Source organism: Talpa occidentalis, unplaced genomic scaffold, assembly GCF_014898055.3.
Source record: "Talpa occidentalis isolate TD23 unplaced genomic scaffold, MPIMG_talOcc4v2.1 talOcc4.9, whole genome shotgun sequence".
Taxonomy (NCBI): domain Eukaryota; kingdom Metazoa; phylum Chordata; class Mammalia; order Eulipotyphla; family Talpidae; genus Talpa; species Talpa occidentalis.
The window spans coordinates 80,519,966-80,535,985 of NW_023605305.1; the positions used below are offsets into that span (position 1 = coordinate 80,519,966).

At 49.3% G+C, this 16,020-nt stretch overlaps 1 protein-coding gene across 1 annotated transcript; it reads left to right on the forward strand.

The window, feature by feature from the left end:
- The first annotated feature begins 220 nt into the window (after window positions 1-220).
- LINGO4 (leucine rich repeat and Ig domain containing 4) lies at window positions 221-5,033 on the forward strand. Its single transcript, XM_037498789.1, has 2 exons — window positions 221-311; window positions 2,672-5,033. Exon 2 carries the CDS (start codon window positions 2,685-2,687, stop codon window positions 4,464-4,466), a length of 1,782 nt encoding a protein of 593 aa, XP_037354686.1. The 5' UTR covers window positions 221-311; window positions 2,672-2,684; the 3' UTR covers window positions 4,467-5,033.
- Window positions 5,034-16,020: the final 10,987 nt, after the last annotated feature.

The window sequence follows — 16,020 nt, forward strand, 5'->3', positions numbered from 1 at the left end:
TATTTATTTTGCACCAACAGGGTTGCTGCAGACTCATTCTCGCCTGGTTTAAAAAGAGAGAGAGAGGAAAAAAAAAGGAGAAATGCTTTCTGGCTCTTTTCTCTACCTCGGTCTTGGCAGCAGTGGCTGCAGCAGCAGCAGAGGCAGCGGCAGCAGCATCAGAGACCGCGGCAGCGGCAGCGGGCTGGCGGGCAGTGGGGAGTGAGGCTCACAGGGGAGGTGCGGGGACCAAGGGTGCAGCTCGAATGGGACGGGGCCCCCAACCCTGGACAGATGCAGTGCCTAACTTGATGCCGCCTCCAGCTTCTCCGGTAAGTCCCCCCACCATCTGTCCCGGAAGATCGCTGCCCTTCTCTATAACATTCTCAAAGGCAAGGCTAGACCAGGGTGCCTGTCAAGCTAGGGGGCTTGTGCCCCCAACAGCCAGTCATCCATCCTGGCCACACAGAACTTTGATGGGAAAACTAAGATGTCCCAAGTGCCCTGGGGGGAAAGACTCCAGGGAGATCACCCTCCATTTCCCCAGGGCGCTCTCCACTTCTGGGTCTTTCTCCCACAAATCCGTGTAGATAGTCCAGAAATCTTCCCCAAGAGCCCTCCCCACAGCCCGCACACACACATAGGTTCCCTCTGTCAATCGGGTCTGCTTTAAGAGGCTATCTAGGTTCAAATGTGTCTCTGGACTGCCGTATAGACAAGAAGAAAGCTCCCTGTTCCTTGAGGGGAGGATGTCCCAGGCAGACCCTACCCCATTTAAGGAAAGACACGATCCTGACACCTCTCTCTTCCTGCAAAGTGGCTAGAAGCCAGTCCTGTAGCCATGGAGATTGGCAAGAGAAGTTTGTGATTAAATTAGCTACCTTATAAATAAAAGGAGTGGGCCCCAGATCCCCTAGCCCCTGGCCCAGCAGGCTTTGGGGACTCAGAGGAACCTCACAGGAGTGGGAAGGAGGGAAGCTGGGTGACACGCTTCATTGCACTTTTGCTGAATGCAGAGCAAAAAGGATGAGCAGGAACTGCAGGGGTAGTGATGAAGAGCTAGCTGTCAGACGGACTTCCCAGAACAGGCACAGAGAGAATAAGGAAGATGGAACATTTCTGTCCCTGGTGCACTGCCCGCATCCATAGATACCTGTTAGGTTCGGATGAGACAGACAAGTCTGGAGCAGCCTTTGCCCCACGCTGTGCTTTCTAATTCCCGAGCCTCAGCACAGTGCCCTGCATCACTCTCTGGCTTTGATCTGCAGTTTCCCAGCTACTACAGTCCTCTGAAGTGGCTCTAGGGGAGCCGCCACAACGATCCTTCTAGAAGAAGGTGTGTAGAGAGGGGAGGGAAGGGGAAGAATCACACCACTTCTGAAACTGCCTCTCTTCAGCCCCATGTGGGAGAACATGGGGTCTGTAGTAAGAAGCTGACCCTGGAGACAGCCTGAAGCCCAAGAGTCCAAACGTGCAGCTAGAAAGAAACCCGGTCACCTGCCCCTAGGAGCATCCATTGGCTCTTGTCCCATCTCCCTGGGCATCCCTGGCCTCCCTTGGGGACCCTGGCAGCATTGTACAGAGTGAGAGCTGCACCCCCACATAAAGGAGCCCTTCTCTATCTCCTCAGTCTCCAGTGGTCATCGTGACACCATCTTCCTGGCCCCAAACCCACTTTAAGTCGACAGGCTGTGCACTCTGCCTGTTGTGCCAGCCAAGGGTGCCCTTCCTCCCCGCCCTCAGCCACTGGCCAGATGCTGTCTGTCCTCATTGGCTCTGCCCCCCGGCTCATAGTCTGTCTCATGTCAGACTCAAGAGAGCAGAGTGCAATGAGACAAGAGCTCTCAGACTCACACACTGGACTTGAATCAAAACACCATTAAGGAAGGACATGAGCAGCCTAAGACTGAGGACCAGGCAACAAAACTCAAGCTTTGGCTGCCATGATGTCCCTCATACAAGCCAATGGTGTCTGTAGGGAAGGAGGGGAAGCCCTTGAGGCTCTTGTGAGGAATTTGAGTGCCCCCTGCCTCCTGTGCCATGGCTAGTGTGCAGCTTGGCTGGCATCCACACAGGCATTCTGGGGGGACTGGGTGGTGCTAGATTGGGCCTCAGGTGCTGAGCCAGGCTGAGGAGGGCAGAGTGACAGGAAGGGGAACTGGGGGAGAGCTGAGGTGTCCCTGTTTCCAAGCCTTGGATGACTCAGTCAGGGTAAGGCCTCTCTCCACTCGGGATCCAAGGATGTGACCCCCTGAGATTTATATTAATCCACTAAGAGCAAAGGTGGCCAGAGAGGGACAGCACAGAGCTTGGGGAGGGCAGATGGCAGGGAGAAAGAACCTGGGGTGTTCCTGGATCTCATAGATGTGGGGGGAATCAACAACAAGGAGACCTGAAGTTACTTCCCTCCTGCCCATTCCCATAAAACTCTCCCACACGAATCTGGCCTGACTAGGGTTCCGTGAGCTAGTGCGGTCTTGGCCTGTTACCCAAGGGCTGGGAGGGTGAGGAAAGCAGAGATTCCCCCAAGAGGAGACCTGGGGGAGGCAGTGCACCAGAATTGCTCATGGTGTGCCCTCTAATTGCTAGATGGACGGCCAAGTCTCTCTCCTCAAAGCAGGCCCAGGGAAGTCCAGGGTCACTAGCATCTAAAGTCACTTTCCAAAAAGGGCCATGTCACCATCTGTTCCAGGACTGAAGAGGGAATGGCTGCAGCCACAGCTCCAAGGCTAGTCTGGCCCCCCTGGAGCTCTCTCCTACTGCTGTTCCTCCTGCCGGGTGGGAGCAGCGGTGGCTGCCCTGCTGTGTGCGACTGCACCTCCCAGCCCCGGGCCGTGCTTTGTGCCCACCGGCGACTGGAGGTGGTACCTGGGGGACTCCCTCTGGACACTGAGCTCCTGGACCTGAGTGGGAACCGCTTGTGGGGGCTGCAGCGGGGGATGCTCTCCCGTCTGGGCCTGCTCCAGGAACTGGACCTCAGCTACAACCAACTCTCCACCCTGGAGCCCGGGGCCTTCAATGGCCTACAAAGCCTGCTCACCCTGAGGCTGCAAGGCAATCGGCTGCGAATCATGGGACCTGGGGTCTTCTCAGGCCTGTCTGCCCTCACACTGCTGGATCTCCGCCTCAACCAGATTGTTCTCTTCCTTGATGGAGCTTTTGGAGAGTTGGGCAGCCTCCAGCAGCTAGAGGTTGGGGACAACCACCTGGTGTTTGTGGCTCCAGGGGCCTTTGCTGGGCTGACCAAGCTGAGCACCCTCACCCTGGAACGCTGCAACCTCAGCATGGTGCCCAGCCTCGCCCTGGCTCGTCTTCCGGGGCTTGTGGCCTTAAGGCTTCGAGAACTGGACATTGGAAGGCTGCCGGCGGGAGCTCTGCGGGGGCTGGGGCAGCTAAAGGAGTTGGAGATCCATCACTGGCCATCTCTGGAGGCTCTGGAGCCTGGGAGCCTAGTTGGGCTCAATCTCAGCAGCCTGGCCATCACCCGCTGCAATCTCAGCTCGGTGCCCTTCCAAGCACTGCACCACCTGAGCTTCCTCAGGGTCCTGGATCTCTCTCAGAACCCCATCTCAGCCATCCCAGCCCGAAGTCTCAGTCCCCTGGTGCGGCTCCAGGAACTGCGACTGTCCGGAGCTTGCCTCACCTCCATTGCCGCTCACGCCTTCCATGGCCTGACTGCCTTTCACCTCCTGGACGTGGCGGACAATGCCCTTCAGACCCTCGAGGAAACAGCCTTCCCTTCTCCAGACAAACTGGTCACCCTGAGGCTGTCTGGCAACCCTTTGACCTGTGACTGCCGCCTCCTCTGGCTGCTCCGGCTCCGCCGCCACCTGGACTTTGGCACATCCCCCCCTGCCTGCGCAGGCCCCCAGCATGTCCAGGGCAAGAGCCTGAGGGAGTTTTCAGACATCCTACCTCCAGGACACTTCACTTGCCAACCAGCCCTGATTCGAAAGTCAGGACCACGATGGGTGGTTGCAGAGGAGGGGGGGCAGGCGGTCTTTTCCTGCTCTGGAGATGGAGACCCAGCGCCCACTGTCTCGTGGATGAGGCCTCAGGGGGCCTGGCTGGGCAGGGCCGGGAGAGTGAGGGTGCTAGAGGATGGGACACTGGAGATCCGCTCGGTGCAGCTGCGGGACAGGGGCGCCTATGTCTGTGTGGTCAGTAATGTCGCTGGGAACGACTCCCTGAGGACCTGGCTAGAAGTGATTCAGGTGGAACCCCCAAATGGCACTCTCTCTGACCCCAACATCACCATGCCGGGGATCCCAGGGCCTTTCTTCCTGGATAGCAGAGGCGTAGCCATGGTGCTAGCCGTCGGCTTCCTGCCCTTTCTCACTTCAGTGACCCTCTGTTTCGGCCTCATTGCCCTCTGGAGCAAGGGCAAAGGCCGCGTCAAACATCACATGACCTTTGACTTTGTGGCACCCCGGCCCTCAGGAGACAAGAATGCAGGGAGTAACCGGGTCACTGCCAAGCTCTTCTGAGCTTTCCTTCCACACTGGGGATCCGGCCAAGCCCAGCTTCATATACCAAAGGGGAGAGAGTCAGGGCCACTGGGATCAGAACCTAGTCCCAAGCCACACAGATCTCCCAGACTCCTGCCTGCATCGTACCAGCAGCTAATGATGCCTCCTGTGCTTTCCAGTGTGAGGATGGCATGGTCATCTCTGCCCTGGGGGTCTTAGGGAGCTGAAGATGCAGACCCTGTAGTGAGCCCAGCCCTCCTCCAAAGCAAGAAGCATGACCAAGGCTACAGTCTGCTAATTCACACTTACACGCATCGATGATAACCAATACCAACTGCCAGGCACAGATTAGTTCAGGGGTGGGCCTGGGAAGTGCCATTTGCTTGTTGGAGTCTCCTTTCTTTTCTGCTCCCAAGCACAGGGCTCTAGGGTCAAGAACCTCAGGCTAAGAAGAGGATTTGAGGGTGGGGTGGGGGAGGACAGGCTACTCACTGGCACTTGTCTGCATGAACCTCCACCACCTGCCTCTGTCTGTCATATCATTAAACCTGCTGCCAAAGACCATGAGAGTAGCAGCCAGAACTAAACATGATCTCGAGTTTTCTTCATATCAGCCTTTCCGGCCTCACTTCCACCACATCTTCCTCCTTCCTTCCCTTTTGGTCTTTCTACTGACCTGTGTTCCAATGACCTTGCTAAATCTAACACAGCCTTCCACGCAGGGGGGTTATGCCAAAGGAGGTCTGGGGATCTAGGGAGATCTGGAGAGATCAGCTCCACCCGGCCCACAGCAGTTTCAACCAACTCTCTATCTCTGGGGTAGGGGAAGGAGAGATCTGGCTGCCTTCCAAAGCATCCCTCTGCACAATTCCAACCCCAGACATCCAGCTCCTTCCCTTGTTTCTCATTTCTCCCTGCCATTCCTGTATCACAGGCCTCTAGTGCCCTTGAGGGAAAGTAGAAAATGACCAACGAAAGCGAAAAGACTGCAGTTGTCAAAGGAGAGAGACCTGGGACACAGCAGGAGTAGCTTGCAGGAATGGGGGAGGAGGGGCACTGCATGCTGGGGTGAAAAGTGGAGGGCAGAGGGAGCAGCCGGGACTGCCAACCCAGTGAATTTCCACTCCCCTTCCACAGCTTCCCCTCCGTCTGTGTTCAGTACTATCCCCATGGAAAGCTGTCTGGATAGAGGTCAGCATATTACAGAGACCCCAGATGCAGGAGCAAAGCGGCGGGGAGGAGGTGCTAGCTGCCTCTGAGTTTGCTCCAAATAGAGGGCAAAGCAGAGCCAGAAAAAGTGGAGATGCTGAGAGCTCAAGGGATGGGCAGCAGCCTCAGCATCATCGGAAGGGGAGGAGTGAAGGGAGAGGAAAGGAGCAGGGAGGAGGGACAGAGAGAGAAGGGGAGAGTCACATGGCAGGAGCCTCTCTCTCCCCCTCCCTCCCTCCCTCTCTTTCTCCTCCCCCCTCCCCCCTTCTCTCCCCCCCAGCAGCATCTGCCCAGTGTCCTTAGTTCCCCTCCACCCTCAAAAGCCCCCACGCACCCTTCACCCAACAACATGCAAGCTTCGTGAGCTTCCTTGTTGATTTCTGCCGCCGTAGCCCTTGTTCCGAAACTCCACTCATTAGAAAATTCTCAGCTGAAACTGTCTCTAACAGATGGAGCCAGCGCACGGAGGATGCGCCCAGACCTCACCGGCCCACAAGATCTTCAGGGGGACAAGGTGGAAACAGGCGGGTGGGGCCAGAGGTAAATGTGAGAGCCCAGTAGTTTAGAGAATGAGGCTCCCAGGATCTTGAGAAATGGGTATCTCTGCTTCTCCAACCCTGCTCCCCACTGTGCACAAACGGTTCTATTAGCATCCCAGCAAGCTCCCTATCCAGTTTATAAGCCCCAGAAAGGTTTCCCAGGGCACAGCTCCCCCCCAAAGACTTCCACTAACAGTTTATTAGTTTCCAACTTGGGGGGCAGGTGCTAGAGGTTCTTGTTCTAGTTGCCCAAGCTGCAAAAGCGGCTTAGTTGTTTGGAGAAATCTCTGGGAAGCCCCTTGAGGCAGTAAGAAACAGACGCCATCCTGGAGTGGGAGATGCTGCTGCCTGAATTCCAAAGCGGTGCTGCCCAACAGAAATAGAATGCCAGTCACATTCATTTAAAATGTTCTAGTACTGGGCCTCCCTGGTGGCGCAGCGGTTGAGCGCTGGGTTGTGAAGCAGCCCGCAGCCTTTGCAGCACCGGTTCGATCCCCGGCTGCTCCCCGGCCACCGGAGGAGGTGGCGCGCAGACCTCTCCTGCGGCCCGCTGCTCCCCTCAGCAGTGTACTTCGGTCCTTCTGCCTGCTCTGCTCCCTGCTCTGGCTCTGGTGAATTCTCTCACCCTCCCGCGCTTCTGACTGACCCAGTGCTTGCATAAATAAATAAATAAATCCTAAAAATAAATAAATAAATAAATAAATAAGTTACTCTATAAAAAAAAATAAAATAAAAATAAAATGTTCTAGTACTGCATTAAAAAGGCAAAAAGAAACAGATACAATTAATTTGCACATTATCTTTTATTTCAACCAGTGTACCCAAACTATTATTTCAGTATTAATATGAACATCTGTAATTATTTTTTCATATTAGTTCTTTGAAATCCAGTGTATATTTTATACTTATAGCACATCCCAATTCATTCACTAACATTTCAACATAAATCTCTGACATGTATTTAAGTTTCACAAAATCCATTGAGGAAAAAGTATATTCATACATCCAAGTTGTTCCAAACATAGTAAGTTTCCAATAACTAAATCACATATGGGTTTTAAATTAAAATTATTTTTAAAAGATTTTATTTACTTATTTTTGTGTAGAAGAATTGGGGTGCAAGTCAGAGGTGGAGTGAGAGGACTCACCAGAGACAGAGTGGGGAGCAGAACCGGCAGACCTAAACACACTTCTAAGGGGAGCAGTGGTCGAGACAGGAGAGGTCTGCTGCACCATACGTGGGTTGGCCAAGAATCGAACTCAGGGCCTTAGCAGTGATAGCACTGAGACTTAACCTTTAGGCCACCAGGGGTTAATTTAAATTTAATTTTAAAATTAAATTTTATTTATTTATTTATTTTTTTTTAGAGGCATGTTTTATTTATTTATTTATTTGTTTGTTTTTGGTTTATACATGCACTGGGTACAGTCAGAAGCGCGGGAGGGTGAGAGAATTCACCAGAGCCAGAGCGGGGAGCAGAGCAGGCAGAAGGACCGAAGTACACTGCTGAGGGGAGCAGCGGGCGGCAGGAGAGGTCTGCGCGCCATGTGGGACCCTCCTCCAGAGGCCGGGGAGCAGCCGGGGATCAAACCGGCGCCGCAGAGGCCGCGGGCAGCTTTGCAACCCAGCGCTCAACCGCTGCGCCACCGGGGAGGCCCTTAAAATTAAATTTTAAATTAAATGTAAAGACATTGAAAATTCTGTTCCTTGGTGTCAGTAGCCACCTTTCAAGTGCTCAGCAGTCATACGTGGCCAATGGAAAGCACACCACAGACACTACAACCCTGGACTGTGGTCTCGTTGGCAAAGGATCCTGAGAAGCACATTCAACCTCAGGGAAATGCTGTGGAGTACCCTCTAAAGCCTCCCCTTATTCTCCTCACACAACTTTTCCAGTATACCTTCTAGAGGGTCATGCCTGCTAAAGTACTAAGATTACCATGATGAGCCCTACCACAGCTCCTCTGGTCATCAGCAAGCCAGTCCCTTACTCTACCTGTCTGGGAAATCTTCCCTTAGTTCACGTAAGCCTGTATGGGTGTATATGTGATGGGTGTATAAATACCACCAGGGATGTGAGCAGGTGGTATGTGCACATGTACAGGGGTATTGTGGTCTTATATGGTGGAGGCAGTCAGAGAGAGGGTCTCCCCAGGGTGGAACAATAGTGGAAAGAGAAGAAAAACATCTATTAAGGGCCTCTTCCACATCAGTGGCTTTTTATGTTTTCTTACTTGATGATTACATCAACCCTAGAAGATATGGCATCTTAGCTAATGGAATTAATTTGACACTTGTCAAATAGAAAAGTGGCTCAAAAGCTAGTTAGTTAAGGGGCCTCCCCGGTGGCGCAGCGGTTGAGCGTTGGGTTGTGAAGCTGCCCGCAGCCTCTGCAACACCGGCTCGATCCCCGGCTGCGCCCCGGCCTGTGTACTTCGGTCCTTCTGCCTGCTCTGCTCCCCGCTCTGGCTCTGCTGAATTCTTTCACCCTCCCAAGCTTCTCACTGTACCCAGTGCATGTATAAACAAAAACAAAACAAACAAATAAATAAAACATGCCTCTATTTAAAAAAAAAAAAAAAAGCTAGTTAGTTAAGGGTCTGCACTTGAACTCAGAGCTGTCTGACTCAAAGCCCAATGCCTGTCATATAACATACAGCTTGAGTCACTGCCTGCTGTCAGGAACCCCTCCCCCAGGACCTCTCAGGTGCAGGTCCTGTGAGAAAGGTCAAATCCAGGCTCCTCTTTCACTCTACCCCACCAATCTTGAGGGGTGAATGGGATCAGTTGTTGATTTTCAACTTCCTCAACAATCTAATGCACCTGATTCAGGAAGCCGGAAACTGGTTGGTTTTTACTCCATCTTCTCAGTCCCCTCTCCCACTGTTCTCACTACCTCTGACCAAGGGACCAACAGAAAAAATTTCAGGGATCAGAAAACAGAAATTATAAGGATCAAATGGACAGAACTGAAATGCTTGGATGCCAGCAACAAAATCTCTTGGTTAAAAATGGAAGCTTCAGATTTGTAGGTCCTTTTCTGGGTTCTACTATCAACCTCTTGGGTTAGAGAGATTGCTCAGGGATGTCTAGGGTGGCAGAACAATCTGAGCATCCAGAATTTGACTCTGCCCAGGTTCTGCCTATGCCCATTTAACAGAAACTTTTAGAGGACCACCCTCCCCACCACCGATCTCTCCTCCTGGTCTCACCTAAGTTGAAAGAAGTTTGGACCCAGAGATATTCTGGCAGCATTTCAGCCTTTCCATTTTGATCCCTAAGAGACTGTTTCTCTAATTTCTCTATTTCCTTTTTTTTTGCTTTCTGGATTTTTAAAAACTTTCTCTATTTTCTTTGTTGGATTGGATCCCTAATTCAAGGGACAAGAGCCCCACACGGTAATGATCCTCAACAATTTTTTTTTGAATCACAGACCCCTCTGGGAATAGCTGGTAAAAGCTATGAACAAAAGTGTTTATACATCAACTACAGTCATCCTGCCGCCATCACAAACTCCATGGAAAGCAGGTGAAGACCTCAGCTGTGAGAAACCCCAGTTTCTTACAGGAGAAATGCTGACATAAGGCTTCCTGTGATCCCCAGGGTCTCTTAGAGGTGAGAAAGGGCTGGGAAGGACCATGGTATGAAGCATATTATTAGCCCAGGTAAGAGCAGGTGGTAGGAGGGCCTCCCAGGTGGCGCAGCGGTTGAGCGCTGGGTTGCGAAGCTGCCCGCGGCCTCTGCGGCGCCGGTTCGATCCCTGGCTGCTCCCCGGCCACCGGAGGAAGGTCCCACATGGCGTGCAGACCTCCCCTGCCGCCCGCTGCTCCCCTCAGCAGTGTACTTCGGCCCTTCTGCCTGCTCTGCTCCCCACTCTGGCTCTGGTGAATTCTCTCACCCTCCCGCGCTTCTGACTGTACCCAGTGCATGTATAAACCAAACAAACAAATAGATAAATAAGACATGCCTCTAGAAAATTAAAAAAAAAAAAAAAAAAAAAAAAAGAGCAGGTGGTAGGATGCAGTCTGTAAGAAAACACACTATGGTGCCTCCCTGGTGGCACAGAGGTTAAATTCTCAGTGCTATCAAGCTATCTCCAGCCACTGTGTCATGAGTTTGCTACCCGGCCAAGAAGCTGATCTATAGCAGACCTCTCCTGTCTTCCCCTCAGCAGTTTATTTCAGTAGAGCCACCTATTCTACTTCCCACTCTGTCTCTGGTGAATCCTCTCACACCCCACACCTCTGGCCTGCACCCCAGTTCTTGTATGCATAAATAAAATCTTTTCTTTTAAAAAAAAAAAGAAAGCACACTATGACCTGTAGCTTCTTCCCTCCCCTGTTCCTCCTTCCCAACAGCATCCATCTCTCAACGAGAGGCAGAAGACTCCGGGTGGGACTTTGGCACTAAGAAGTGTGTGTGGTAGCGATTCAGGCTGACGAGCATCTGCAACCAGGGACTCGAGTCTTCTGCCTGCAAGCTGCTCTGTAAGGGAAGCAAGTAGGAGCAGAGATCAGAAATGCTGCAGAGAATCTCTCTCCTAAGACACTTGTCACAATTCATTAGTATGATCTAAAGACTAAAAAATAGCACCAATTTATTTTTTTTAAAGATTTATTTATTTATACATACAAGAACTGGGGTACAGGCCAGAGGTGCAGGGGGTGAGAGGATTCACCAGAGACAGAGTGGGGAGCAGAACAGGCAGACTTACTGAAATATACTGCTGAGGGGAGCAGCTGGCGAGACAGGAGAGGTCTGTTGTACCATGTGGGTAGCTCCCTGGCCAACTGGGGACGGAACTCATGCTGCAGAGGCTGTGGACAGCTTCATAGTGCTGTGCTTAATTGCACCACCAGGAAGGCCCAAAGTAACACCAGTTTAATTTCTGATTCTAAGGCCCATGCTCCCAGTTGCTGGTTTCTGGTCAGGAGACTTGAGGAGGAAAGTGTGACTCCTATAATGGGCAAAGGGAGAAATGAGTGTTTTTCAAAAGTTCAGAGAGCAACTTTGATAGATAATAGGCATGTCGTCCAGGAGGGAGCTGTGAGCAGCCAAGGGTTTGGAACAGGCTTACCTGTACCTGAGAACCTCTCACTGCCCAGCCTTCTAGCTAGTCTGCTTTCCTGCTTTGGTTTATTGAGTGCAAATACCTACCCATTGAACTCTGAGCAAACCTGACCTAGCTCCACCTGCTGCCACCTACACTCATTAGAACATCCTTGAAGAGAAGGGACTCTTCAGAAATGAGAATAGAGAGATTATAATTCACCCAACCTCAGCCTGTAACAATCCAAACTTTCAATCCTGACTTGAGCTTTTAGATGGGGAATGAGATGGCATATCCCAATTACACAGCAACTTGAAAAATGAATTTGGAATCACCACACCTAAACTTATCCCTTCTACTCCCCAACCTCCCTATTCAGTCAATTAGAAGTCAACCCTCCTACAAAACATTCCAGGAAAAGTGATTACACCTGGTTTTTCACTGCCCTAACTGAGAACTTCCTCCTGTGGTTTAACTTTTAAGTTCTAGTTCTTCCCTTTGGACTTTGTAATTTCTTCTTTTTTGCCCACCACTTCCTATGGGAGCGGGAAGATGATGGGCCCATAAAGTGGGCCTGTGCCTTTTATAAAAACAATGGACATTCTCTGTGGGTCTGAACTACTGTTACCCTTTTAAAAGTAAAAACAGCTATGCCAATCAAGGCACACAAATCCCTAGGAAAAATATTAATATGTAAATTCTACCTTTTAAAAAGCTAGATGGTCCATCAATGACTTAAATGTGTCTACAGAAGATCCTATGTAATAAATACACCAATTCTCCCTTAGGTAATCTAAAAATTGTGGTATATTTCCACAATATACAATATGCAATATACAATAGTAACAGGTGGACTAAAACTACACACAACTCCACGGTGGAGGACTATGGGTGATTTGGTGATGGGTGCACTATGGTGGGGGTACCTGAGAGGGGAACCCTAATACTTCCAAAATACCACCATTAATGTTAAGCCAGTGTTACCTCAATTTAAATAATTGTTTTTTTTTAATATATACAACAATATGACTGAATCTCACAGAAATAATTTTAAACAAAAGAAGCCAAACTCAACAGTGTACAAACTGTGCAATTCTCTTTATATGAAAAACAAAAACAGGCACAACTAGTTCCTGTTACTAGGAGTCAGAAGTGTGGTTACCCTGTTCTCGTTCTGTATTTGGGTGCTGGTTACACAAATGGGCTCCACTTCTGAAAATTCATCAAGATGTGTATTTTTCATTTATGCACTTTTCTGTACGTATGCCACACAGCAATTTTTTAAATTGTGGTAAAAAACAAGCAAGGTACAGCAATTCAAAAAAAAAAAAGCATGGTGGGGCCTCCCCTAGTGGTGCAGTGGTTGAGCGCTGGGCCACTGGCAAGGGTCCCACATGGCATGGCACACAGACCTCTCCTGTCGCACCCGCTGCTCCCCTCAGCAATGTATTTCGTCAGTCTGACTGTTCTGTTCCCCGATCTGGTGAAGTCTCTCACCCTCCCGTGCTTCTGACTGTACCCAGTGCTTGTATAAATGAATAAATAAATCTTTTAAAAAAAAAAAAAAAGCATGGCATTAGAACATGACCACAGAGATCAATGGAACATGAAAAATCCAGACATAAACCCACTCTATGACAATTTGGGTCTTAAAAAGGTGGCAAAGGAGAAATAGGGGCAATTCAGAGTTGGGTAAAACAAACAAAATAAAGTTGAATCTCTATCTCACAGCTTTCCACCAAAACAAACTCTAGGTGAAGCAATTATTTACATATAAGACACCATAACAGAATTTAAAGAAAATATAAGGTAACATTTTAATACTGTTGCGGTAGAGGGTGGTGTTATAAATATGATATGAAATCTTGAGGTTATCAAAGAAATTGCTGACAAATTCAACCTCATAAAATTATTTGCATGGCAAAAAAAAAATCAAAACAAAGTAAAAAACAGGACAAGCTGGGAAAAGAAAAAAATATTTTTAACTTACATATAAACAAAGAGCAAATATTAAGAAAAGAACTAATAATAAAAATGTGAAGTTTTTGGAAATTTACAGAAAAAATAAACTACAATTGCCACTTAAACATTAAAAGAAGTTCAAGCACATATAAGATCAATGAAAATTTTATTTTCAATCTAAACCAAGAAAAGGTCAAAAACAAAAAGGCTTGATAACACTGTAATGTAAGTATGTTATCAGATAGGTCCTTTTCATATATTGCTGATCGGAAAGAAAATTGGCAAAATTTCAAAGGAAGGCAATTACCAAGTACTATACTGTACCTAAACAAAATCCTCCTCAAACCTTGCTGATGGAATGAAAATGAGGAAAGGAATTTGCAAAATTGTTATCTATTCTTTTTTTTTTAAAGATTTATTTTTATTTATTTATACAAGCACTGGTTACAGTCAGAAGCGCGGAGGGTGAGAGAATTCAGCAGAGCCAGAGCAGGGAGCAGAGCAGGCAGAAGGACCGAAGTACACTTCTGAGGGGAGCAGCCGGCGGCAGGAGAGGTCTGCGCGCCATGTGGGACCCTCCTCTGGGGGCCGAGGAGCAGCCGGGGATCGAACTGGTGCTGCAGAGGCTGCGGGCAGCTTCACAACCCAGCGTTCAACCGCTGCGCCACCGGGGAGGCCCTATCTATTCTTTTTTTTTAAAAAAAGCACACACTTCTGTCACCTAGTATTTACAGACCTAAGTATTTATTATACAGTTATGCAAAAGCCAAATTAAATATATTTGGGTATCAAATACATTAAAGAACCGCTTGCATCCTTTGAACTTACTATAAAGCTTACACATAAGATACATGTCAATACATAATGTGTTGCTGTAGAAAGCTATCTAGACAATTAAAAAGGAAATTGCCAAATAGCATATATATGTCATCCACTGAGAAATATATAACAAATGCATATACATTATGGAATATGTGAAAAATTCATAACAATCTAGTAAACTGATAACCTGTTAGGGATGAGATTTGTTCACTGTAATAACCTATTTTCAATTTTGTGAAATGTGTATTAATCATTCAAAACAGACATATTTCTACATACAAGTTTTTAATAACCTAAGACATACCCCTATGTTTATAGCAGCACTATTTACAATAGCTAAGCTTTGGAAACAACCCAAATGCCCAAAAATAGATGACTGGATCATGAAGATGTGGTACATATACACCATGGAATATTACTTAGCAATCAAAAAGATAAACACATGCAATTTGCAGCAACATGGATGGAGCTGGAAGGGATCATGCTCAGCGAAATAAGCCAGAAAGAAAAATAAAAATACCGGATGGTCTTACTCTTAGCAGGAATCTAGAAAACCTAAATAAGGGACCAGGAAAAAGAATAACTATAAGAAAGAAAAAATCAAAATCAACAAACTATGAACCAGAGACACACTATGGGGGGGGCGGGGAAAGGAGGGTTTGGGGTCAAAATAAGGGGGTTGCAATTGTATGGGGAATATAAAAATAAAATTTAAAAGTTAAGACAAACTTTAAAAATACTAAGGGGACTTCCCTGGTGGCCCAGGCGGCTGAGCACCATGCTGTGAAGCTGTCCGCAGCCTCTGCAGGGCCAGTTCGAATCCCACATGGCATGACAAACCTCTCCTGTCTCTCCCACTGCTCCCCTCAGCAGTGTCTTTGATCCCTCTGCCTGTTCTGTCCCCACTCCTCCCCGCCGCTTTGTCTCTGGTGAATCCTCTCACCCTCACGCGTATATGCCCTGTACCTGGGTTCTTATATAAATAAATAAATCTTTAAATGAATAAATAAATCTATAAATCTATAAATAAATAATAAATAAATAAATAAATAAATAAATAAATAATACTAAAAAAAGGGCCTCCCGGTGGCGCAGCAGGTTGAGTGCAGCGCTATGACGCTGTCCGCAGCCTCTGCAGCGCGGGTTCAATCCCCGGCCAGGGAGATACACACATGGCGTCGCAGACCTCTCCTGTGTCTCCCGCTGCTCCCCTCAGCAGTGTACTTCAGTCAGCCTGCCTGTTCTGCTTCCCGCTCTGGCTCTGGTGAATTCTCACCACCACCACCCCCTGCGCCTCTGGCCTGTGCCCCAGTGCTTGTATAAATAAATCTTTTTTTAAAAATGCTAAGAAAGGGCCTCCCCGGTGGCGGCGTAGCGGTTGAACGCTGGGTTGCGAAGCTGCCCGTAGCCTCTGCAGCGCAACCTCTGCAGCGCTGGTTCGATCCCCGGCTGCTCCCCGACCACCGGAGGAGGGTCCCACATGGCGCGCAGACCTCTCCTGCCGCCCGCTGCTCCCCTCAGCAGTGTACTTCGGTCCTTCTGCCTGCTCTGCTCCCTGCTCTGGCTGTGGTGAATTCTCTCACCCTCCCGCGCTTCTGACTGTACCCATAAACTTGTATAAATAAATAAATAAATCTTAAAAAAAATGCTAAGAAAAACTGAGGCCCAGAAACATCTCCGAGTTGCCCAAAGATACGATCTTGCATTCACTCCACAAACACCCACTGAACGCAGATCAGGTGCCAGGTTCTATGACAGAGGCTAAAGCAAATGATTTCCACCTTACACAGAGCGCCCGGGCCGGGGGTGCCCCCGGGAAACGCCCAGCGCTGGGCGGCGGAGGGGCGTTGGCAGGGCCCAACCGTCCTCAACGGTCCGGAGACCTGGGGCGACTAGAACGCGCTCTTCCGAAGCAAACGGCCGCTCGCAGAAACCCCTTCCTCGCCCGCCCAGAAGCGGCCCCCGCGTGGGCCTTCGCGCCGAGCGCCC